At 46.1% G+C, this 25071-nt stretch overlaps 2 protein-coding genes across 2 annotated transcripts in view; both read right to left on the bottom strand.

The window, feature by feature from the left end:
• Positions 1–746: 746 nt before the first annotated feature.
• On the bottom strand, positions 747–18399 carry LOC135818266 (uncharacterized). Its single transcript, XM_065331622.1, has 6 exons — positions 17464–18399; positions 10719–11075; positions 9984–10127; positions 8137–8277; positions 4023–4175; positions 747–1606 (listed from the first exon to the last, which is right to left on the bottom strand). The coding sequence occupies exons 1-6, from the start codon at positions 18364–18366 to the stop codon at positions 1181–1183; spliced, it is 2124 nt and encodes a 707-aa protein (XP_065187694.1). The 5' UTR covers positions 18367–18399; the 3' UTR covers positions 747–1180.
• A 5232-nt stretch (positions 18400–23631) lies between these two features.
• LOC135816978 (RING finger protein nhl-1-like) overlaps positions 23632–25071 on the bottom strand; it is a 9409-nt gene continuing 7969 nt past the window's right edge. The window contains exons 8-9 of the mRNA XM_065330083.1: positions 24911–25051; positions 23632–23769 (exon numbers count right to left, since the gene is read on the bottom strand). Coding sequence (XP_065186155.1) covers positions 23632–23769; positions 24911–25051 — 279 coding nt within the window. The remainder of the gene's footprint in view (positions 23770–24910; positions 25052–25071) is intronic.

Raw genomic sequence — 25071 nt, 5'->3', positions numbered from 1 at the left:
AACAAGCTCTCCCTTACCATAACACGTCCATTGCCTCGATCTACGACTAGAACATTGCCGTAGGTATCTGTAGTGACATGCCACGGTTCCTGCAGCTGACCAAAAGCGCTGCCCTTTGACCCGAACGAAGTGAAAACCCCGAAAGCGCTGCCCCGAGAACCGAATGAAGTGATATACTCTCCATCGACGGTCATCACCTTTTGCAGGAATAAAAAAATTGAACATTCACACACACCACTGTGGTGACAGCAAGAGTATAGATATAACAGGAGTGTAAGAATAATACTCCAACACACAGTGCATAGCTACCATCATTATTGTAGTGATGATAAGGTTACTGGTGTGCAACTGTAAAAACTCAAAACCTGAGGTGAAACATGGACCTGGCACCAACATTTGATTACTATGTATGTATTTATTGTAGCACAGACACTGTTTGGTTTGTGACATGATGTATAGACATGATGTTTAAGAGTCTAACTTCACATCAGCCTATACACTCTTACACTGAAAAGGACAAGTAACAGGCGAACATGGCCAACAAGCACTTGCCTGACGTACACATTCATTTCTGATTGGATGAATATTTTCCTGCCCGACCTTGTCCAGTGTATATTCCGATAGATGGGGTGTCAATTACAGTAAAGTCTCATGCACACTAGACATGCAAAAAAGAAACAATATAATTCCAGATCTACATGTAGATATTGCAATTTCAGTGGATATAATTGAAGAAGCTGGCTACTCCAAACTTTGGATCTCGGCTCTTGCCAGAGAGCAACACATTTTTCAGTGCTCTCAGAGCACAGATTACAGTAACGTTCTGAAGCTCAGCTGATACAGGGGGAATTCCCCAGAACACTGCATATAGCAGAGGGTGGCATTTTTGCAGATTTTCTGAGTCAAACCTTCCACTTGCTGATCATGGGCTCTAGACGGCAGTCATGAGTCAGTCAAGTGTCAAGTCAATCAGAATGAAGTGTAAGCATCAAAGTTTGGAACAACCACCTACAAAGACCTGTCACAACAATATAAAGCTGAACTTGCTGCTGCTGCTGCTGCTGCTGCTGCTGCTGCTGCTGTACTACAGTGCAGGCAACTGAAATCCGACCCCCTGAGCTCACAGTGCTCACATTGCAAAGACCCTACACGGGATGGTAAAACTACGAAACAGAGACCGCTAGAATGTAAACCCACCGCCCAGGGGTCGGATTTCAGTTGCCGGTACTGTAGTTTTAGTAGTAGTAGTAGTTGTTGTTGTTGTTGTTGTTGTTGTCGCTGTTGTCGTTGTTGTCGCTGTTGTCGTTATTGTCGTTTTTGTCGTCGTTGTTGTTGTTGTTGTTGTTGTTGTTGTTGTTGTCGCCGTCGTCTCTGTCGTCATCATCGTTGTTGCCGTCGTTGTCATTGCGGTTGTTGTCGTATTCGGCATCATTGTTGACGTTGTTGCCAGATTAACATGATAACATACCTGGATGCGATGGTTGTCCTCGTCAGCAACAAACAACCTGTTGTGGTACACTGCGATGCCTCTTGGAAATTGAAATTGGCCTTGACCACTACCTCTCGTTCCAAACGCATATCCTGTCTCACCACTGCATGGCACAACCTGTACAGTACCAGTGTACATAGAAGAATATACACCTGTGAGTTGTTGTCTGATGATCGATTAAAACCGTGAAACTCAGAGTTACCGCTGAAACGCTTTTGATTCCTCTCAAGTGTGTGTAAACCTGTAAGATATGTAATACATCAGTACCTGAAGTAGACAACTTACAACTAGATTTGGTGGTTTGGCTGTGATAGAACTTTATGAAGTTTTCTAACAAACAGACCTGTAGTCAAGTACCAGTATGCCAATGCAACTCTCATGCATATTCATACATACATACACACACACACACACGCACGAACTCATACACACTCACACACACACACACACACACACACCCGCACACACATAATTATTATATACACGCACACACACACACAAAATTATGCTTGCACATACACACACACACGCGTGCATGCGCACACACACACATACACACACATACAAAAGCTTGCATATACACACACACACACACACGCACACACATAATTATTATATATACACACACACACACACACACACACACACAAAATTATGCTTGCACATACACACACACACGCATGGACGCGAACACACACACACACACACACATACACACACATACACACACATACAAAAGCTTGCATATACACACACCCTACACACACACATACACACATACACACCTATACACACACACACCTCAGACCTCAGACCTCAGACATGCCCATCGCGGAAGCGATGATAGCGATGATAGCGAACAGCTATGCTAGTCATAGCAACTTGTGCTGGCATTACACCATTTAACAGCTTGCAAGTCGGATGAATTTACCGCCACTAATTATTAGCCTGGTATCCACCACACAGGTGATTAAAGTGGCTTCTTCTAGCCAGTGAATCCCTATTTTTCTTTTCTTTTTACACACACACACACGCCACACCACATACTCTGGCATATACTGGCTGTTCGTAACCACCCAGTAGAATGAAAGAAGAGCTAGGAGAATGAGAAAGAGAAGAAAGACGGGTGCGACCATAATCATCGGGAATTGAACCCGCAACCTCCCGATTGGAAATCGACTGCACATACCACTGCACCATATGCGACACACACACACAAACATACACACATACACACATACACACGCACGCACGCACGTACACACACACACACATACACATGCCCGCACATACACAGAGTGCACAAGCACAAACTCCTCATTTGACCATTTGACGCCCATCGCCGGAGGCGATGATAGCGATACTACAGCAGAAGCCATAGCAACTTGTGCTGGGATTGCACCATTCAACAGCTTGCAAGGCTGAAGAATTGACCGCCACTATTCAGCCTGGTCTACACCACACAGCTACGAAGTGGCTTTTTTAGCCAGTGAATCCCTACCTTTTGGTCTTTTTTCATTTTTTCTCGCACACTCACCACACCGCATACTCCGGCATGCACTGACTGTTTGTAACCACCCAGGTGAATGAAAGGAAAATCAGAAGGGGTCTGAGAAAGAGAAGAAAGACGTGTGTGACCATAATCGTCAGGAATCGAACCCACAACCTATGGATTGGAAATCACTGCACATACCACTACACCATATGGGACACACACACACACACACACACACACACACACACACACACACACACACACACACACACACATACAATCGTGTACACACCCTCAAGCCCCCACACACAAACACCAGCCAAATTGACCCGCTCACCCACACTCAAACGGCTCCACCCACACACGTCCCACCAATGCCCCCGACCTGCATACCAATGCGCTTGTCCTTTTACATGCTCATTTCCAAAGCTTAAAGGGCAAGGGATTCAAAGGCATCTTGAGATGATGGATTGCCTATCGATCCATCCAACGGAAGATAACTTATACTGAAATCGACTTACTCTGGATGGACTTCGGGGAAATTATTCCACTTAGAGGCTCACCACACATGTGTGAGTGGTTTAGGGCATGGTGCAGAAAAGGGTTTAACAGCACTTACCTCCCCCCCCCCCCCCCCCCCAGTGAACGTAATACTGTAATACATGTATAGTAGATGGCAACACACGCAGTCACAATCTGGCTTTAGAGCACCCACCAGCAGAACTAGCTGACACACCCATCAAACATGCAACTCCCCCTCCCCCCCCCCCCCCTCCCAGCCCGCATACATGCATGCTTGCCAATGCATAATTATGGCACAATTGACTTCCACTAAAGTTATCAACTGGGATTGTACTGTGTTAAGAATATATGCTTGACCTGCTGTTACATGATTGAAAACAGTCCCACAACTTGATGCTGAACAGTGATATAGGCTAGTTCTATCTTTATGTATACCACAGTACACTGTTAGTGGGTAGGAGAGGGATTTTACACAATACAACTGTACATGTACAGTGTGTACTGTCTGGTTATTACCTGAACCCGATGGTTACATGTATCAGTCACAGCAAGGCACTGGCCCAGTGCGCTGTGGTTCACTAGGACAACACCAGCTGGGAAATTGAACTCGCCAATTCCTGATCCAAAACTTCCTCTGGTGCTGAACTTGGAGAAGTCCTTGTCAGTGATCTGCAGAGGGGGCATGGAGATGGACAGGAGAAATCAAGATGATTTAGAAATGGCAAATAACCTCGTCAAATTCTTCGTACAGTTTTCGAGGAGACAAAAGTATAATTAGCACTATAAGCAGTATTAGTGCCAGAGACATTACCATGCAAGTAAACGCGTTTAGAGTTAAACAGGGTGTGTAATTACAGACCCTGTTTAACTCTGCTGCAGTCATCAGTGGACTTTACGGAACTACTTTACTACTTTATGGAACTACTTACAAGTTACTGTAAGGGTAAGCGACACACATACAAAGTAAGGGTAAGCGGTGAACATACAAGTAAGGGTAAGCGGTGAACATACAAAGTAAGGGTAAGCGGTGAACATACAAAGTAAGGGTAAGCGGTGAACATACAAAGTAAGGGTGAGCGGTGAACATACAAAGGTTAAGTAGTCTTGTGGTGATACAATAGACACATAAGAGTTGCTGATGAATGTGATAAAACTAAGTAAGAAGGCTAGTAAACGAGGTGGTGATCATACAAATTGTAGAAAAAAACACTCGTATAAGGCTAGTATACTCGTACTTGTGTGTGGGGGTTTGTGTGTGTGTGTGCGTGTGTGGGATTCACTGGCCAGAAAAAGTCACTTCAAACAGCTGTGTGGTGGATACCAGGCTAAAAATAGTGGCGGTCAATTCATCAGCCTTGCAAGCTGTTGAATGGTGTAATCCCAGCACAAGTTGCTATGTCTAACATAGCTGTTCGCTATCATCGCTCCCGCGATGGGCATGTCTGAGGTCTGAGGTGTGTGGGGGGGGGGGGGGGTCACGAGTTCTCCCACATCAACAGTCAGTCTAGTCTGTCTGTGCCACTTTCAGCTTGTTGCCAGCAGCACTGCCCAACATGTCAGCGATGCTTCCGTTCTGCGGCCGGGTTCAAGCGTCACAACTGCAATCGTGGTGCGAGACCATCTGCTGCTGAGAGAGCAGCTCTGCCCCTCAGCTGCCCTCATTGTAAACGCAATTTCTGCCGGCAGCAGGACCTAGCCAGACATTCGCGGTCCTGCTTGTGATCCGACTCCCGTTTTCTGGTCCCCTTTTCATAGGGGTGACACTTGCCCATCTGGGCAGTCATGCTGCTAGTAGTAGTAGTTGTAGTAGTAGTAGTAGTAGTAGTAGTAGTAGTAGTAGTAGTAGTAGTAGTAGTAGTAGTAGTAGTAGTAGTAGTAGTAGTAGTAGTAGTAGTAGTAGTAGTAGTAGTAGTAGTAGTAGTAGTAGTAGTAGTAGTAGTAGTAGTAGTAGTAGTAGTAGTAGTAGTAGTAGTAGTAGTAGTAGTAGTAGTAGTAGTAGTAGTAGTAGTAGTAGTAGTAGTAGTAGTAGTAGTAGTAGTAGTAGTAGTAGTAGTAGTAGTAGTAGTAGTAGTAGTAGTAGTAGTAGTAGTAGTAGTAGTAGTAGTAGTAGTAGTAGTAGTAGTAGTAGTAGTAGTAGTAGTAGTAGTAGTAGTAGTAGTAGTAGTAGTAGTAGTAGTAGTAGTAGTAGTAGTAGTAGTAGTAGTAGTAGTAGTAGTAGTAGTAGTAGTAGTAGTAGTAGTAGTAGTAGTAGTAGTAGTAGTAGTAGTAGTAGTAGTAGTAGTAGTAGTAGTAGTAGTAGTAGTAGTAGTAGTAGTAGTAGTAGTAGTAGTAGTAGTAGTAGTAGTAGTAGTAGTAGTAGTAGTAGTAGTAGTAGTAGTAGTAGTAGTAGTAGTAGTAGTAGTAGTAGTAGTAGTAGTAGTAGTAGTAGTAGTAGTAGTAGTAGTAGCGTGTGTGTGTTCAGATGTGTTTTTTCGTGTAGGGGGTCTGTGCATGTTGCCGGATGTGTCTGTTTGTTGGGCTTTAAATATCAATGTCGATAAGATAAAAAATTCCTTGTGGCTGAAAGGAACATCGCACCATCTGACATCGGCAACATTGTTGTTGTGAAAGGGAAGGCAACAGAGGATTTGCCCCTATTCCTCTCTACGTTGGTTCTGTTGCTACACCGGTTTACTCGCTAAAAGAGAATTGCACCGGTGCAATGTTGAAGCACAAAATGCCTTTAGTGAACTGTGATGTGTTTTGTCCACGAAACCTGTCCCTATGCACCAAATAACATCTTACTGTTCCTGTATAACCTCCATCCTAGTGAATAGTAATGAGTGCTGGACTCTTCTGACAGCAGTCCATGAAACCAGATATTTCAACATGCTTTGGCCAGCATTGCCCTGAGGGGCTAGGTCACCTTGCCAGAATGCCAAAACTCCCAGATTTCCAATCAACTCCTGTTTGGACAGCTGCCCAATACTTCTTTGAGATGTTGTCCAAGTTAGAAAAATACAGGCGATGGGATGCAACTACTCATGACTTAAAAGCTAGGGACATCCCCGTCTTCTGTCGGTCATAGATGGCTGATGGCAGAATGTAGTGGTTTACGACGGTCATGAATTGGGCTTCTCCGGACTGACTGACACCACCAACAATGTCGATAGTCTGCTTCATTGTTCTGTTGATGATTCTTCTCCAAACTCTGCTACCTTGCTTGCCACACATGTGTGGAGAAGCAACACATTTCTATCTCCTTGCAATGTGGCTCAATCCTGTGTTCTACCTGGTATCTGCTCTCCTTTCGTCGTTTATGGTCATGAAATGTCACAAGTTGGCAGTGTGTGTGGTTCTGTGTACACTTGAGAGAGAATGGATGTATGCAGGTATGTGCACAGGTTTTTGAGTGTGTATTCTGCGGGTGGGTGGTTGAGCGTGTGTGAGTGTATGTTAGTGTAAGTGTGTGTTTGGGTGTTAACATGTGTGGACCAATGTATGAAGAGGAGAGAGTGTGTGTGAAATAACAGTGGTGCTGCACAACAAATACAGGTTTTGCTCGCAACATGAGCCATTAGTTAGTAAGTGCTCATCATTGCAGCAAGAAAACCATTTCAATAAAATTGTATTACAAAGAGGTATTTACTTCTGTATGGGTTATAATGTGGGTATCCAATGACAACAATAGTTTGTGTAAAATTTCCATGTATGTGTAATTGTATGTTGTTGATTACTCAGGGGTCGTCTGTAAACACATGTATTTACTTAGAGACGTCTAACAGGCGTTTGTGGTGGGTTCGCCTGCAAGGCGTTTCTAAAAAATACATTTCAGAGTGCATGCATACCATACCGCGTGTGTACATGTACATGATGTAGCAGTGCTACAGCTAGTACAGGTAGGCGTTGAGATGCACTACACTGCACTACACGCATCACAGCAGAGTAGACAGGGACACAATACACAGCCATGCTCTGTACTCCCAGAAACATGCGCTTGCATGCAGTGACATTCAGCTAGCTACCAGCAGACTTGTAGGTGTGAAACAGGATTCTTGGGCTTGGTTTCAGGTTCAGGTGCACATGTAGCCCATGACAGTATGACTCAGGTGCACTTGCTTTACATGTACATGCGACCCTACAAGATTTGGTTCGTTATAACGAAAACTGTTCGCTATAAAGCGTCAATTTTGTTTGGGTTCAAACAGGGACATGGACAAGGGTTTGCTATACCACGAAATTCGTTAATATGCGAGTTCGTTATATGTGGAGTCAACTGTACTGTATAATTATGTGTTCATAGCAATGCATGGTGTTTATTATGAGTGGTATTACTGGGTGTTATATAATAGCGGTTGTCGTGAGTTCCCTTCGGGAACGGACACGATAACTTTTTTATCTGCATTTTGGGGGGGGGGCATTGCTGGGGGTGGGTGGGTCAAGAAAGAAACGCCTACTAGATGTCTCTAAGTAAATACATGAATTTACGGACGGCCCCCCACCGTGTGCGGGTTTTCTCTTTTGTTTCTCTGGGCCTTTTGAAGTTTTTCTGAGCAGCTGGCTTTACTGCATTGTTGATCAATTTTGCACGTAAAAGAGGCTGCTGTTTACATGTAATCCTTACAACATGATTGGAACACCGAAACCATACCTGTAGTCGGTGGTTGGAAGCATCAGCAATGATCACTCGTTCATCATCTGTTACATGCACGGCTGTTGGGAAATCGAACTCTCCACAGTTTGTACCCTTCCGACCAGTCGTCTGCTTGAACTGGCCATCAACACCGTGTATCTAAGTGTATTGACAAAAAGGAATACAATTTACAAATGTTAACACAACCATGCACCCATACATAGCCCAGATCCAAACATACATGTAGTAAACATTTGGTTGCAGTTCTATAGTGTAAATCTAGCGAAAAGCTCGTCCAAAAATGTCGGTCACACTTACACGCCCAATGTGCTGTCGGCCACCCCATTCCACTTGCACATCACCACCACAGCCAGGACACTTTAGTTGAGATATTGACTTTTCAGACCCTCCAGATAGCTTTTTGGTCCAACAGAGCTCATCAGTAGAGGTTGGTAATAGTGGATGATCCGGATGAAGGGATAATGTTATAAGAGGGTAAAACAGTCGCAATTGTGCGCTTTCTACATCGAAGTGTGGCATGCTATAGGACACTGAGGCTTTAGGTGATAACAGACAGTGCAAGTGTGCGTTACTGGGACATGCTTTCAGGTCGTCTGCAGTACTAGAATTGGTGCAAAATCAACAAACAAAGAGAGGTGCTACTAGTAGCCAATAGCCACTCATACATACGAGTGCTGAATGTCCAAGCACTGCACGCTTGTATTGTCACATCTGATAAAACTGTCGGTTATCACCTAACCCCTTTGTTTGCTAGGGCATGTCACACTAGAGACTCGGAAAGTGTAAAATTGTGAAAGTTTTCCCCTATACAACATCAATCACTCATTTCATCCGAATCATCCACTATTACCAACCAGCACTGATGAGCTCGGTTGGAGCAAAGCAGCTGCCTTCAGGGTCTGAGATATCAATATCACAATGTAAATGTCCTCGTTGCGGTGGTGATGTGCAATCTCCTAAGGGCCTACAATCCTTCAAAGCGAACGTCCACTACAATCTTCGCCGCAGCCAGTGGCTTTGGGCCACAGACTCCCTCTAACAGTTCAGAACTATTTCCATCTTGAAGCTCCCCCCCCCCCCCCCAAAGCATTGCATCATGTCCAGTGCATCTGAACTGCCTTTGAATCTATTTTTCTCTCTTCTTGTTCTCTCTCCACCCCCCCCCCCCTCTCTCTATCTCTCTCTCTTCTCAACCATTCTACCTAACCTTCTCTTGTCTTTATCGCTAAATCACCCCCTTCTTTTAGGCTATGGTGCGCAAGCTCACGTTAACGCCGAGACCATAGGTTGGTGTTGTGGGCTTGCCTCACCAGCACAGGCTTGCTTTGCAGCCCCTACTCTCCCTGCTGTTTTGTTATTGTATACTCTGTTGTCTTCTCCCCTTCTAACGAGTAGGTTGTGTACTTAGTAAAAATAAAATAAAATAAAAATCGGAATGGCTCGGCCAAGAAAATATTAACGAGTGGGGGTGTCACAGGTATTCAAAGTCTTTTGTGATTTACAATGATCACCTTTCTCCAGTTTGATAGTTTAGAAAAACTGATCACTTCCGAAGAGAAATGACATTCTGCTCATATCAACTTCTCAGCTCTTGTGTTCACTGGGTGTACAGGTTAACTGGATGGTGCAATAACGTAAAATTTAGAATGTTGAAGAATTCATCCAAGGGATTGTCTACTACTGTTTGAGACATTCTTGAGCATCTTCAACCTGACCAATTGGGATCCTTATTTTTCAATTATACAAATGCACACACAGACCCTCCTGAGCAGGTCATCTATCAGAGTGACATTTATATACAAAACTGTACTTGTCGGTTAGCATTGTACTGTGAGTTCAGTTACCTTTATTCTGTGGTTGCGGGTGTCACAGAAGATCAGGTCACCAGCTTTGTTGGTTGCTAGTCCGCTAGGACAGTTAAACTGATCTCTCCCACTGCCATATCTACCAAATGAGTACCTTGATTTGCGGATCTGTGTGTAATCACGCTGCAGTACAGGAGAGCAGTAAGAACAACACCAAACAACACTAGGACCATAGAGGGAGAAAGTAGTGATGTCAAACCTGGCTGGGTGGTCATACACTTCATACTTCGATTTCAAATTTTCATTGACCTCATGTTTCGTATAAGGAGTAGATGATAGGATATACATCACCCTAAGGTGAGGGAACACATTTTTGACTATACAACCCTACAGAATTGATCAGAATGGGCAGCGCTATCAATCCTCCGGAGTGTCCATGACAAAGCAGTTTCAAGCGCTGCCATGACCACAACTCAACCTTGAGGCAACAACAATGTAGTCGGCAGCAAAACGAACAAAGGAAAGGACTAAACTAATATCATTTGTGGCATAACTAGTCATATATACTCATGGTTTTGCCCTGCATAGTGAAACTCAGACTTGAACACACACCAGTGTTGTGTGTATGTAAACTATACTCAACTAATGCATGATGACGTCATACACGTACCACTACACACCCAGTCATGCAGGGCAACAGACTGTAGGAGAAATTTGATACACCGTCGCATAAACTTGTACTTGTAAAAGTAAGCCTTTCAAAAGTAGACCAACCTTCCATGGTTGAGATGCAGCTACTACTGCTGCTGCTGATGATGATGCAGTTGATGGTGAAGGTGACAACTGCCTGGAGGCAAGTAACTCCAGGGCAGCAAAGCGTGAATCCGATGCAGCAAAGCGTGAGTCCACTGCAGCCAAGCGTGTATCCACGTTGGAGTTGAGTGAAGCGAGAGTTGAGGAGTGGGCACTGAGGTTAGTGTCGATGGTGGAAACTCTCTCCCTCAATGCATCCATGCCGTTCACTTTCTCTTCCACAGCTGTCACTCGGGTGATGATTGCCTGCTGTTGTGTGGCGATCGTTTGCAGTTGAGTCAGAATGTCTGCAAACTGACTCAAATAGCGATCTGCGGACTAGAGAGACACGTAAAAAATAACACCATACACAAACACACATATTCACAAACACATATATTCACACACACATAAGTGGGTATACCCAGGTTTCAACAGTGCTCAACACCACAAGGGGGGAGCATAACCACAAAGGTAAAAAAAGAATTGTTCCACCAATTATATAATTATGCATACGTTGTAACGCTGCGTTTCATGCACGTAGCTAAATGCTAAGGCAATCATCAGACAACTAATGGCCTCTGCGCTGACCACAGCTTACACAACGTCATACTACAGCCCACCAGAGTTCCTAGTCAGTCATGCCTAGACCTTGCACTCATAGCGACAATAATGACAACGGCTGCTCCGTCTCCCTCTCCCATGTCTCTTCATAGTACATTTGTTCACAGCGTCGATGGCTTGTCCGACCACCATCTTATTGGCCTCTCTGTCCGTGTTAGTAGAGCTAACTTTGAACAGCCACACGAGCAATTCTCTCCAAGACGCCAACCTAGCCTGGCTCACCTTGACCGTAGTGTAACGTCTGCAGCTCTAACACACATCCTTGACCCCTCCGATATATCCGGCGGTTATGCTCTAGATGCAGCGGCAAGCCACTGGCAACAAAGTGTCATGACGGTACTAGATGATCTTGCACCATTCGTTACCCAGAAGCGCGCAGCTTATTCCAAACCCCGCCCCCAGCCCTGGGTCACCCCAGAGCTGAAACAGATGTTTCATCGATGAAGCTCAGCCCATCGCGCCTTTATAAAGCACCCCATGGATGACCGCCTCCGACAGCAGTATCGTGCAATACGTCGTCAAGGAACTTTACTAAACCGCAAACTGAAAAGTGTGTACTACAAGGATAAGTTCAGTGCCGCTACAGGAAATCCTAGACTCCAATGGGCAGTGCTGAATCACATAACTGGAAGGAGAAAATTCCTCCCCACACCGAAAGCCTCACTCTCATCTTAGTCAGATACCCTAGGCAATATCTTCCATGAAGAACACCGCGCTGCTCTTACGACCCCAGACACTCCGGCGGACGACTGGTTAGACAACTGCCTTCTCGAGTTCCAACCCGTTACAACAGCAGCAGTAATGAAGATTCTCAAACGATTGAATACCACGAAAGCATCTGGATCAGACGGCATACCAGCTTACATCTTGAAACACCATGCCGCCGAGCTGGCCAATTCCTTAATTTCCATCTTCAACCAGTCATTGTCTAGCGGAAAGATACCGTCAGCCTACAAACTAGCGTCTGTGTATCCAGTGTTTAAGATAGGCGACCACTACGACAGGTCCAACTATCGCCCAGTCTCGCTACTGCCCATTATCTCCAAAGTCTTGGAATCACTAGTGCTCCAGCAGCTTCATGACCATCTGGACATCACACCCGGAGAAATTCCAAATGAACAGTTTGCATACAGGCGGAACCACAGTACTGAGGACCTGTTAACACTTGCCATCAATAACTGGCAGAGAAGCATGGATACCGGAGACTATACGGCCGTACTGCTGCTCGATATGAGCAAAGCCTTTGACCGCGTCCACTACCAAACACTAATAGATGACCTTCACAATCTGAAGATCCGTGGAAATGCTCTTGACTGGTTCAAGTCGTATCTGTCTCACCGACAGCAACACGTAGAAATGAACGGAACCACAAGTGACTGTAGAACCTGCACTAGGGGCGTTCCCCAGGGTTCCGTCCTAGGCCCTACCCTCTTCAGCATCTACACTCGACTTGTCCCCACTCTGCCATTGCGTTACCAATGCCTCCTTTATGCAGACGACACCACCCTGTATGCCTCTGGAAAGTGTCCACAAATTCTCATGTCTTACTTAGAAGAAGATTTTTCAGTGGTGAAGCAGCACCTCACAGATCGCGGCCTGCTCCTGAACTCCAGCAAGAGCCAAGTACTACTGATCCACAGCAGACGCTCACATCCTCCACCTAACCTGAGCATTGTCTGTGGTTCGACTGTTATTGCCCCGTCTGACGAAGTGAAGTATCTAGGACTGACTCTCGATTCAACTTTAAGTTTCAGTGCCCACGTTAACTCCCTCAGGGAAGACATCGGAAAGAAACTAGGTGCTTTTCGACGTGGAAGGAGGAACATTGCTGCCCAGGCCAGAAGGCAGTTCTACGTGTCAGTAGTCCAGAGCAAGCTCGAGTACGCCAGCACTGCCTCGCTGACAAAGTGAGAGATCAGCTGCTACGCATAAGTAAGAGAGCACTTAGATGCATATTCGAGCATGACACATTCACGCGGACATCATACTTGCTTGAGCGATACCACATAAGTAGCTTAGACAAAAATAGATCATACTAAGTCCATATTCTTCGTGTTCCGTTGCATCCACAATATCTGCAGTTCACTCCTCTCTGACATGTTCTCCCTTCGCCGTGACTGCGCTCACACAGATAGAGTAACCCGCGGCCAAGTCAATTGTTCCCTTTCCTTACCCATTGTGCAAGCTCAAGCTGGATACCGATCTATTTCATTCCTTGGTGCTGACCGCTTTAATGCGCTTCCCGAATCCCTTCACACAAATCATATCCCCAATTCATTTCGCCAGGAGCTTAACAATTTCATTAATCTTGGGCACCCTGTAAGAAGACCTGAGGGTCTGTTGGGAATGCCCAAGTAAAATAATAGAATACAATACAAATGCTTTTGTCGCGGGATAGCTTGTTCTTATTGTGGGGGATACGCATGGGCATGTAGAGGAGGTGTGAGACACCAAAACAAGTTTTACCTCTCCACCTACTCTGCCGTGACATAGCCACCGCGCGCTACCACTATCACCGCCACATCCTCTGAATACCTGCGGCTGTGGAATGTGGACACCACAGTGTGCTTCCACCGCAAAACATCACACCCCTGCCCACTGGGTAACCTCCCGCGATAGCGCGTCCATGTTAGCGCGGTGCACTTCAGCGCGACCGCCTTAGCGCGAGGCATTTCAGCTCGGTGCCATTTCAGCGCCGTGTCTTGACAGCGCCAATGATTTCAGCGCGATTTAAACGCAGGACATATCAGCGCCAATTTCTTCAGCGCAGATTTTTTCCGCGGGAGGCACTTCAGCGCCGTACATGTTAATGTACGTACGGGCACCAATTAGCCGGCAGCCGGCATCACGCCGCATGCAGGAACTTTACAGTGCTGGTAACCTACAGGACTGCTGTCGTCAACTGATGGCATTGCCATTCCTGCCAGAAGACCAGGTCACAGCCGCCTTCGATTGGTTGGATTGAGAATGCTAATGTTCCGATGTCGCTAAGGTGCTGCCATGGAAGGGACGTCAGGACCAACAACAGTGTTGAGGGATGGCACCATCGATTTAGCCGAAAGGTGAACATCACCCGCCCCAACGTATGGATGCTGTTGGAGAAACTGAAGATAGAGGCTTTGCGTACGGAGCTTCTTGCCAGCCAGATGCAAGCTGGCCAGCGCATCCCAGCTGGGAAAGCTTCATCCACTTGACTTAAAGATCGAGTTCGCGTCCTGGAAGTCAGACGTGCAATTGGAGAAATCACTAATTTTGAATTTTTTTCGAATGTTGGTCAACTTCATCATTTCTAATCTACGGATTCTCTTGTCATATCGCTATATGCCAACTAAATAATTCAAACTATGTGAAAACAGTACGAAGTAGTGGTGGCGACTTCGGCGATGACTTGTAAGAAAGGGTTTGCTCCCCACACCGGAGCTCGCGCTATTCCGCCGACTTTACTTGACACTTGACTGACTCCCCGAAACACTGTGTATTGAGCAGGGAGTGGTGCTTTCTTGCAGGTTTGCCGAGTCGAAGGTTCGATGGACTTCTCGTGTGCTCTGGATGGCAGTCGTGAGTCAGTCAAGTGTCAAGTAAAGTCGGTGGAATAGCGCGAGCTCCGGTGTGGGGAGCAAACCCTTTCTTATGTGAAAACAAGTTTGTCAAAGAATCACCAAATCACCAAATTCCGCTAGCGAGAGTGCAGACGAGACCACTAATTCCGTGCGTACGACAATGCGTAAGATACTAGTACTGCGTACTATAGTACACGCGAAAGTGCTTTGCGCTGAAGTGGTCGCTCTGAAATGCCTCGCGCTGTAGTGGACGCGCTGTCGCGGGATGGAATCGCCCAGTGCCCCCATGGCTTACCCTTGTCCTGCCTGGTGGTTTCTCCGCCTCTGCATGCTCCATGCATAGTTCGCGCCTACCGCGCATGCCCATCCTGTAATGTAATTCTCATCACTCACTCTTCCCATGCATGCCCTGCATTGATAACTCACACCTCCTCTACATGCCCATGCGTATCCCCCACAATAAGAACAAGCTATCCCGCGACAAAAGCATTAGTTGTCTGATGTCTGGTGATGATTGCCTTAGCATTTAGCTACGTGCATGAAACGCAGCGTCACAACGTATGTATATAAAATTGGTGGAACCATTCTTTTTGACCTTTGTGTATTCACAAACACATATATTCACACACAAACACACACATGCACAAGCACACGCATACACACACACACATACACACATTCACACATATTCACACACAAACACACACATGCACACGCATACTAGTTTTTTTTCATCTAAATGTCCCGCTATTATCTGCTGAGGTGATTTCTTCCCTCGTCGATTTCTTTCCTGCTTTTATACCTCGATATTTAGGTACTTGTTTCCCTTCTTCCCATCCTTCATCTTCCACTCTCCTCTCCCCCATTTCCCCATTTTTCTTGCGATATTTATGTGGGAGACTTCCGTGATAAGCATCCATTTGCTTTTGGAGAATCCTTTTAAATAAATACAATACAATACAATACACACGCAAACACACACACACACACACACACACACTATGGTCCGGATTCATATGCTCTGCGTGCACCCAATTGAAGCATGTCTACCTATGGATCACAGAAAACACAAAAATCCGTGGTGTGTAGTACAACGAGACAATTTCACAAATCCGAAAGAGAGCATTCAATTATTTTGCAAGGAAGAATTCAAAATTGACGGAGTGGAGCAGTAATCTCTGTATATTGAGTAGTACTAACTGGTCACTGCTATTATGGATTTAGGAGTCTCGTCCGTAATTATCGAAAATTAAAAAAATCCACCCTCGTGCAAAATTGTCTCTAACCCACCCAGCCTGCCCCATTTTTTCCCATTAATTTTTTGATTTTTCCCAATGCCCAGCTAGAAAATAAGAACTCCTGACCCCAGGGTCACTGACTGCACCTGTGTCAGGTACATTGTACTAGTAGCTACTGTACTAGTTTGTTTTGTTTTGTTTCTGGTTTTTGTTTGTTTTTGTTTTAGCAGGTCTACCAACGGCCATGCACGTCCTACAACTACATGTTCATCATACTGGTGTTTGCGACATTACGAGTACAGTCAGTACACTGCACAGTCAGTGCAACAACTGTATGAAAGTCACTGAAGCAAAAAAAGGTTTATGAAAATTGGACTCGGAAAAATAAAAAAATTAAATTCCGCGAGCACTCCTGACCGCCCAACCCCTTTTGTATGAGGACGGATTTTTTAATTTTTTAATCACGGACGACCCTTCAGGGCTCTGATCCACTACTTTATGTTTTCATGTTATCATTCTGGATAAGGGACCTATACAAATCTATAACAACCCCCCCCCCCCAGTTGATTACATAATTTCACTGGGCTATACTATGCATACTGCAGATGCACACTACTGCTATGTACACGTCACATGGCTGATGTCATGGGAACAGCCAGTCACCAGCCAGCATGTTATTGTGAGGCCTGTGTTTTTCAATACAATCATCTTGCACACGTCAGTGTTTTGCTTTGTTGAAGTGTAACAGTCCAGACAGGGTGCGCCGCCTCCACTGAAATATCAGGATCCTTATCATGTGTAATAAAATGTCATGCTGCACAGCCAGCTAAGACTTAGGGGGCGTTCGAATTGTCTTCATCAACTGTTCGAACAAATTTTTCAGTCGAATTGTCTTGGCGATGATGACGTCCGATCAGATCGACCATCTCCACGTACTACGTGACGTAGCCATATAAAACTCTTCGGAACTAATCCACCCCTCCCATCGGACGAGGTTGTGGAGTTTCGAGGAGTTCGTTTTTCTGAAGAGGCCCATAAGGCCACCTCTTCAGAAAAACGAATCTCCTGGAAAAGTCAAAGAGTGACAATTTGGCGAACGTGCCCTCAGAGTATGAGTGTGTACATGGGCAAAGCCAGGTCTAATGTATGCTCTGGTAGCTGCACCATTCAGGCATACATCAGCCAGTATTGCCCATTTACACATTTACACATTTACACATTGCATGTATACCCAGCTAGGCTGTATGCTAACAGTACAGCACAGTGAGTACAAAGTCATGTTATACTATGTGAGTACATCCATACCATAGAGCGAGGTGAGATCTGCAGTAAGTGCATGTGAACATCAGCCGATGTGGGTCTAGATCCAGGATCATCATGCAGACACGACACGATTAGAGAATGCAGTGGGTGATCCGAGCCCAGTCGATCCAGATCTGCTTTGCGTCGGCGACCCTCCGGAACTGATCTCCGCGTTCCATTCTCCAGCAGAACAGTAGCTTCAGTTGGGGAAGGCGGTCGTCCCACAAGCAGCGACAGCATCACCACTCCTAGAGAAAACACATCCAGTTTTTCGTCGTATGTTGTGCCCACTTGCAGGCTCTCTGGCGGCATAAAATAAGGCGTACCGGGGCACCGTGTCAGAGTTGTCAAGTCTGCACCTTGACCACCGTGAAGAGAGCGGGCCAAACCTACATCAGCTATCTTGGCTCTCCCTGCCGTGATCAAGATGTTGTGGGGTTTCAAATCGCGATGCAAAATGTTCTTGCCGTGCAGAAAACGCAAACCTTCCGCCGTGTCGACAAGATACTGAAGGCTTTGCGCGAATGGCTCTCTTGGAACAGCTCCAATTCGATCACCTAGCGAGCCGGCCATCAGTTCTACCACTATACACGGAGATTGATTGGGAGCAATGCCGATCCCGAGCAGTCGCACAATTCTTTCATGCTGCAGTCGCCGCATGACTAGGCACTCAGTGCCGAATCGCTGCAGAAGAGCTGCACGCCCGACATTGCCCTGTTGGAGTAAAATACTATGTAAGACCTTCACAGCAACAGGGAGACCCTCCAACTCACTTGTATACACAGTGGCATCCGAGCCACGGCCTATCTCGGGTTTGTTCAGGTCAACTTGGACGCATCCCAGCCAAATTGAGTCTGGGACACCAAGTATCTCTTGGAGCTGAGTCTCAAAGTTGAACCTTGCCATTGCATTATAATAGTGTAACACACAATCGTCTTGCTCCCGCCACTGTGTGTTTGATTGTGTCTGCGAGTGTTCAGCACCTTGTTATGGCGTTAGACGTACACTGCATTGAGTGTGTGTGTGTGTGTGTGTGGGTGTGTGTGTGTGTGTGTGTGTGTGTGTGTGTGTGTGTGTGTGTGTGTGTGTGTGTGTGTGTGTGTGTGTGTGTGTGTGTGTGTGTGTGTGTGTGTGTAGTCTGTAGACTACAGACTGAAGTTTAGTCCCGTTCCGCACTGGGGTATGCATTCCCGTTCTCACCTCCCTGTTTGCAGTCTACAAATACAATATCATGTACAGGTGCAGACATGAAGAGCTAGCTGTCTCTCGCCTCAACAGTTGGTGAACGTTTTGATCGCAATCGGCCACCGGTACCGCAAACGGCGCAGCCGCGTGCTGAAAAGGCCCCGTTCGTAAGCATTTCGGAAAGCAATCCTCCAGTAGACCTACCCAGTGCAGTACCGCATAAAAATGAAGCTGTCATGGATCGTGGACAGCTAGTCTGCCTGGCTAGCTGGGCGGTCGACCACAAACTGACTGGCGAGTGGCGAGTAGGCAGATACATGTATGCCTGTACATCTGTTGACGTCATCAAACAAAACAAATCCACAATACAGGGAACGAAACCATGGAAACTGTTGGTTGCGCCCTAGTCAGATCCCTACGGACCCTAGCCTGAAGATCGTGCTATCCACTGAGTCTGTCAGTGTCAGTGAACTGTCACCTGGTCACTGACTTGGCTTGACACTCGACGCCAGTTGACGGCTTGACGACTGCCATCCAAGGCACACGCCATACCCATGGAGCCTTGGACCGGGCAAAGTTGCAAGAAAGCACCAGTCCCTGTTCAATGCACAGTCAGTGTTTTGTGGAATTTATCTCTCATCAGTTGAGCTTGAGTAGGCTGAGAAAGACTGCGCTGGAAGACCACTACATGTACTTGTCTTTCATCGTGCTCTCCAGGCCATAACATCATCAAGGAATCAAACAAACTTTACCAGGTGTTGCGAATCCAGCGCTAATCAATCCAAAGATACCTCGCGAGTTACTAGAGAGGTTGCGCACAATGAAATTTCGACCGGCCGGGTTCGAGTAACGAAAGTTGCTCCGAAGATCCGTCCAAACTTGACCGAAACAGAGCAGATCTACGCAAATACTTTTCGTTACCTTGAGTACTAAAATACTGATATTTTACAACTCTCTGTCTTGACTCTTCGCCCCCGCGCGGCTGCCGCGTCGACGCACTACGAAAAAAGTTCAAGCGCTGTGCCCAACCTCACGGTTTTCGAATATTCCTTACCTTTCGTTAAAAAATATTCGTTACGGCGCTACGAATTTCCGCTGTGCGCAACCTCTCTCTTGACTTGCTTGTGTGAGGGAAGGGGCTAAAAGAGCATACAAGAGGGAGAAAACTCAAGTTTTTAAAGTGATGTTAGAGTAATTCATCGCATAGTACAGAATATGCTACATCATCAGCAAATCAAGTACTGGTACATTTAGTCTCTTTGATGCATAATTCTAGTATCATGCCAAACAAATGTTCGGCTAGTAGCCCTTTCCCAAAGGTGCTCGCCCTTTTTTCGCCCTTTTTGGCCCTTTTTGGAAAAGCCCGTTTCTTTCGCCCTTTATTGCGTTTTTTGGTGAATATCGCCCTTTTTGAGCTCTTTTAGCTGAAAAAGTGCTAAAATCTGTTTGCTCATGCTTGCGATCACAGTTTCCGAGTGCTCGATGGGCCGGGCCTTGGCACGCCGCTTTTTTGGGGGCAACAAGTTAGTTGATGAAGCTTGTACACAATGCTGTAAAATGTGGGCTTTTTGAACTTTACTTCCTGTTTTGCCTTTCTTGGACCCATAAATGGAAGAGTGCGAACCCGTATTCTGGAGAGTGCTGGTGAAGCGTCGTTGCAGGCAAGTGAAGTGAAAGTTGAAGAGAGTTGCTCAAAGGATGAAAGTCATACTATGACAGTGCGTGGACAAGAGACAATCCTGCTACTAGTGCTAGCTAGAGACCAAAATGAATATACATGTACATGTGATGTATACGCAGATCTATGTAGATCTACATGCAGTAACTGCACTTGACCAGACCCGGCTCTGACCCGACTGCAAGAGTTGTGCCGTATATCTACGTGTACGTGTGCCCGGTTGGTTTGAAATCCTAGATCAGATACAGAATGCATGTCTATAGAAATGAATAAGGCAGTAGATATGCATACGGTACAGTTCCTGGTGTATTCATAACATGAACATGTATAGACAGTGTGCTGAGAAGAGAAGCTGATATTCAATACACTGGGATATGTGCATTGAATTTTGTTTGACACATACATACACACACACACCTTGATCCTTGGTAACACTGCAATCAAATGGTCACGTGTCCCCTGTGCAGGGGAAGACAGCACTGAGTTCAGCATTGGATCCAGAAACGCCGCTCTACCTCCTGGACAGGAAATTAGCACAGCTATGCAGGTCGAAACCACGGAATGACTTGCAGCAGCGACCGCAGCCGAGACAATGCGCTCTGCAGCAGGGCAGGGCAACCCGTTGTTTCCGGACCGAGTCTGACGAAGCCACAGCCGAGACCGACGCCACTTCAGCAGCCGAGTTGGAGAGACACTTATGCGAAGCTAGCCCGCCAGCACTCAAGAACCATCTCCCGCACGCATTACATAGTCGGCTGCCGGACTGCTCAGATATGGGTTTCCTCCTCTCGGCCAGGCACTTGTGGCGATTCTTGTATTTCTGGTGGGCGAAAGTACGCTGGCAGACATCGCAGAGCACAGAAGTGTCACGCTGAGCCGATCGCGGTACTGGTTGAGCGGAATACGCACTGCGCCATTTTCCACGCTCCTGGGCGAGGTCGTACCATTCCGTGTGGTCGATGTTCACTGCGGAGAGGTCAGCTCTGACAGAGTCTCGCCACCGTTTCCGAGGACCGCAAGCCGGCCTCGGCGGAAGGAGCGTACCAAACAGGAGCTGGCGCGGAGTGACAAACACACACACACACACACACACACACACACACACACACTCACACACACACACAAACACACACACACACACACACACAAAAACACGGTACACGCAGACACATCCACCACGTACACACTCTCACACGCACACACACATACACACACCACCCTATGGCCGGCCGTCAAAGCCTCATCCATGTATGTGTACGTGGCACTAAGAGTAGGCATGGGTGGGTAATGCTAGCATTATGGCTGGCATTATAGTTCCTTTTTTCCAGTTGGCATAATGCTGGCATTAAAACACCATTTCGCATGCAAAATTGGAATTACAAGCACAATTGCCGGTCGACAACGGTGTCATGCATGATGCTGGCTAGGTCCAGTTCCGAAAATCGTGCATCTGAACCCATCCGGCTTCGTCGGGAGACTTGACGTTGCAAATCAACTTTCTCAGTGGATTGTTTCAGACAACATGCACACTGTTGTTTAAGTTTTTTTCTTCTACGCTTTGGCCTTGATCCAAGACAGCCTTCTTAAATCGACTTTTCCAACTTTCAAACTGGCATTATGGAGTAGTGTGAGCATTATAAGTGTCATTATATCCTCATAATTATGAGCATTACCTTTAGCATAATCGCAGGAAATAACTAGCATTATCCGCCCATGCCTATCTAAGAGTCGACAGAATCAGAAGAAGGAAAAGGATGAGCTCTTTGTGCACAAGTCAAGGCAATGTTGATTAGCAATTCTAATACTTCGAAGCAGGATAATTGATCTGGAAGAAAGCAATCCACAATAGTAAATATATAAGTCAATAAATCAGAACTCTTTCAAACTAGTCGCAATGCAAAACGGTATACCACCGAGGACACACACAGTTTTCTAACAACTGGGAACATTATTCTAGCTCCTGCGAGTCGGGAAGAACAAGGATCAAGAATCCAGGAGCTACCTAAGAAATACTGGTGGTGCTATCAAACTGGTTTGTTTAATTAAGAAAATAATTTCAAAAACAGTACAGGACTGAATACTCAGTTCATGTGACTCGGAGAATGCTGACAGGCAAAAACAGCGAGCATGGTGGGAAATGAATGGAGGCAAAGGCCACATTTGAGTGGAAAGTTTTGTAAGAGAAAATCGATGAAGAACTGATTGAAAGATGGGTGTGTGGGTAAGGAATTGGGGGGGGGGGAGGTAGGAACGGAGGTGTGTGTGTATGCGTGTGTGTGTGCATGGTGTGAGTGTGTGTGCATGTGTGTGTGTGCGCGTGTGTGTGTGGGGGGGGGGGGGGATTCACTGGCCAGAAAAAGCCACTTCATAGCTGTGTGGTGTAGACCAGGCTGAATAGTGGCGGTCAATTCTTTAGCCTTGCTTGAAGTTTTTGAATGGTGCAATCCCAGCACAAGTGGCTATGGCTTCTGCTGTAGCATCGCTATCATCACCTCTGGCCATGGGCGTCAAATGGATGGTCAATGGTGTGTGTGTGTGTGTGTGTGTGTGTGTGTGTGTGTGTGTGTGTGTGTGTATGTGTGTGTATGTGCTCGTTTGTGTGTGTGTGTGTGTGTGTATGTGTGTGTATGTGCTCGTTTGTGTGTGTGTGTGTGTGTGTGTGTGTGTGTGTGTGTGTGTGTGTGTGTATGTGTGCGTGTGTGTATGTATGTGTGTTCTCTGCTCTGGTGGAGGACGGTTGTACTTTTTCGGGCTCTTGTTTCTGGCCTCCGTCCGTGCTTGTTCTGGCCGTTGTGGACGGCCTGGGGTGTCCCCAGCCGTCCAGGCCAACAGTGCCTGAGGTGGGGTATTCACCGACAGGAGACTTGGTCGGATAGTTACGATGCCGACACTCTCCTCGTCGCCCCCACCTCGGAGTCCTTCGCGAGGCTTTGCAAGCCCGCGAGTGGAGCAAACTACCGCACGAAGACGACGACTTGGAACGACTCTGAGCGTTGGCTCATGGAATGTTTGCTCTGTTGTGGAGAGTGATGGACCAGTTCTAGCGGCAGCCGTGAGAGGAATCGTTTCCGATGATAAGCCAGATCCATAGCTGCTGGAGATGGCTCTCTCGAACATGGTCCCGCTCGTCGTTCTATATTGTTGGCCCCGTAAGGGGACACGTGACCGTAATGGCAGTGTTTACCAGGACCAGGATGTATGTGTGTGTGTGTATGTGTATGTGTATGTGTGTTAATGTATGACTGTACAGATATGTTGCCTAGAAGTAACATGGTGACAGAGGGTGCTGGAAATCTAACAAGAAACCTTCAAAACACAAAAATCTTGTGGCTTCCATCACAGGAAACAGCTACTAAGCCCTCACTTGTCACGCAGACACCCATCGGCTTGTCCAGCTCTCCTTTTCCAAACTCAGCCAGTGGTGTGTAAGTTTCTGTGGCATATACCTGCAGAGAACATGGACAACACTGGTGAGCGTACAGGAATAACACGTATTATAGATGGTTGATGCATGGTGATTAGGGACTGGCGGATTCTGCTCGAAAAGGTGGCAGATTCTGCTCGAAAAGCAGTAAAATTGGCAGAACCATACAAACCTTATGGCGGGCAATTCCTCGAATTCAGCTCTATTTCTTTATCCACATACAAACATGCATGAAACTTACCAGAAAAGTACAGAATTCTGCCAATTTTTCTCGCGGCATAATCCGCTGGACCCTAATGGTGATGTATGGATGATGTATGAATGATGTATTATTGTTGATGTATCTGTCCCTTCAGGAACTTGCGGTTCCGTGACCGCGTTGTTTTCCGCGATTTGAACAAAATTCCGCGATATCCACGATATTTGAAAAAAGAATCCGCATTATTGTAGAAAACTGTCCTTCGTACTTGAAAAGCACCGCGATATTTCGAAAAGCACCCACAATATTCGAGTCTTTCTTCGATGTTGTTTAGTTCTTCAAGCTCGTCAGTAGTTAACTTGTGAGATCGATACCAGAATGGAGAAGTTTCTGGGCAAATCAGCGGCTGAAAAGTCAAAGAAAATAAGGCTCGGGTCGAGTGTTGTCTGAGAATGGATGAAAACTGTCTTGCAAGCTCCTGTCATCACTTGAACCCAGTCGTAATCGAGTACAGCGCAGCACAATCCTACCTCACTACACTACAAGTAACAAAATCGGACGAAATTTGTGGCATTTTACCTCGCAACTTTTTCCGCCATATTTCCTAAATGTCTCCAAAAGTTTTTAGAGGTACAGATGTATGGATGATGCAATATTGGCGGATGTTCATGCATGTCGATGACGATACTGGAAAGACCATTGGACAACACGGTCAAACCACGATTCAAGAACGCAAAGCAACATTCTGTAAGAGCTAATGTACTCTTGCTTTACTGTCTTGTACTCTGTGCATGCAGTGTACATCACTTTCTGTGTTCATATCAGTGTTGTCTGATGATTGTACTGACCATGAATCACAGACTAGCAACAAACTGACCATGCTCCACTGTTGTATATGTACTGGGTACTACTCTCTGCCTGTAGGTATTTAGAAAGAAGAACACGACAACAAGCTCTCCCTTACCATAACACGTCCATTGCCATGATCTACGACTAGAACATTGCCGTAGGCATCTGTAGTGACATCATGCGGTTGGCACAGCTGCCCAAAAGCGCTGCCCTGAGACCCGAACGAAGTGATATACTCTCCATCGACGGTCATCACCTTTTGCAGGAATAAATAAA

This window comes from Sycon ciliatum, chromosome 5, assembly GCF_964019385.1.
Source record: "Sycon ciliatum chromosome 5, ocSycCili1.1, whole genome shotgun sequence".
Taxonomy (NCBI): domain Eukaryota; kingdom Metazoa; phylum Porifera; class Calcarea; order Leucosolenida; family Sycettidae; genus Sycon; species Sycon ciliatum.
This window is presented reverse-complemented; position numbering and strand designations above follow the sequence as displayed.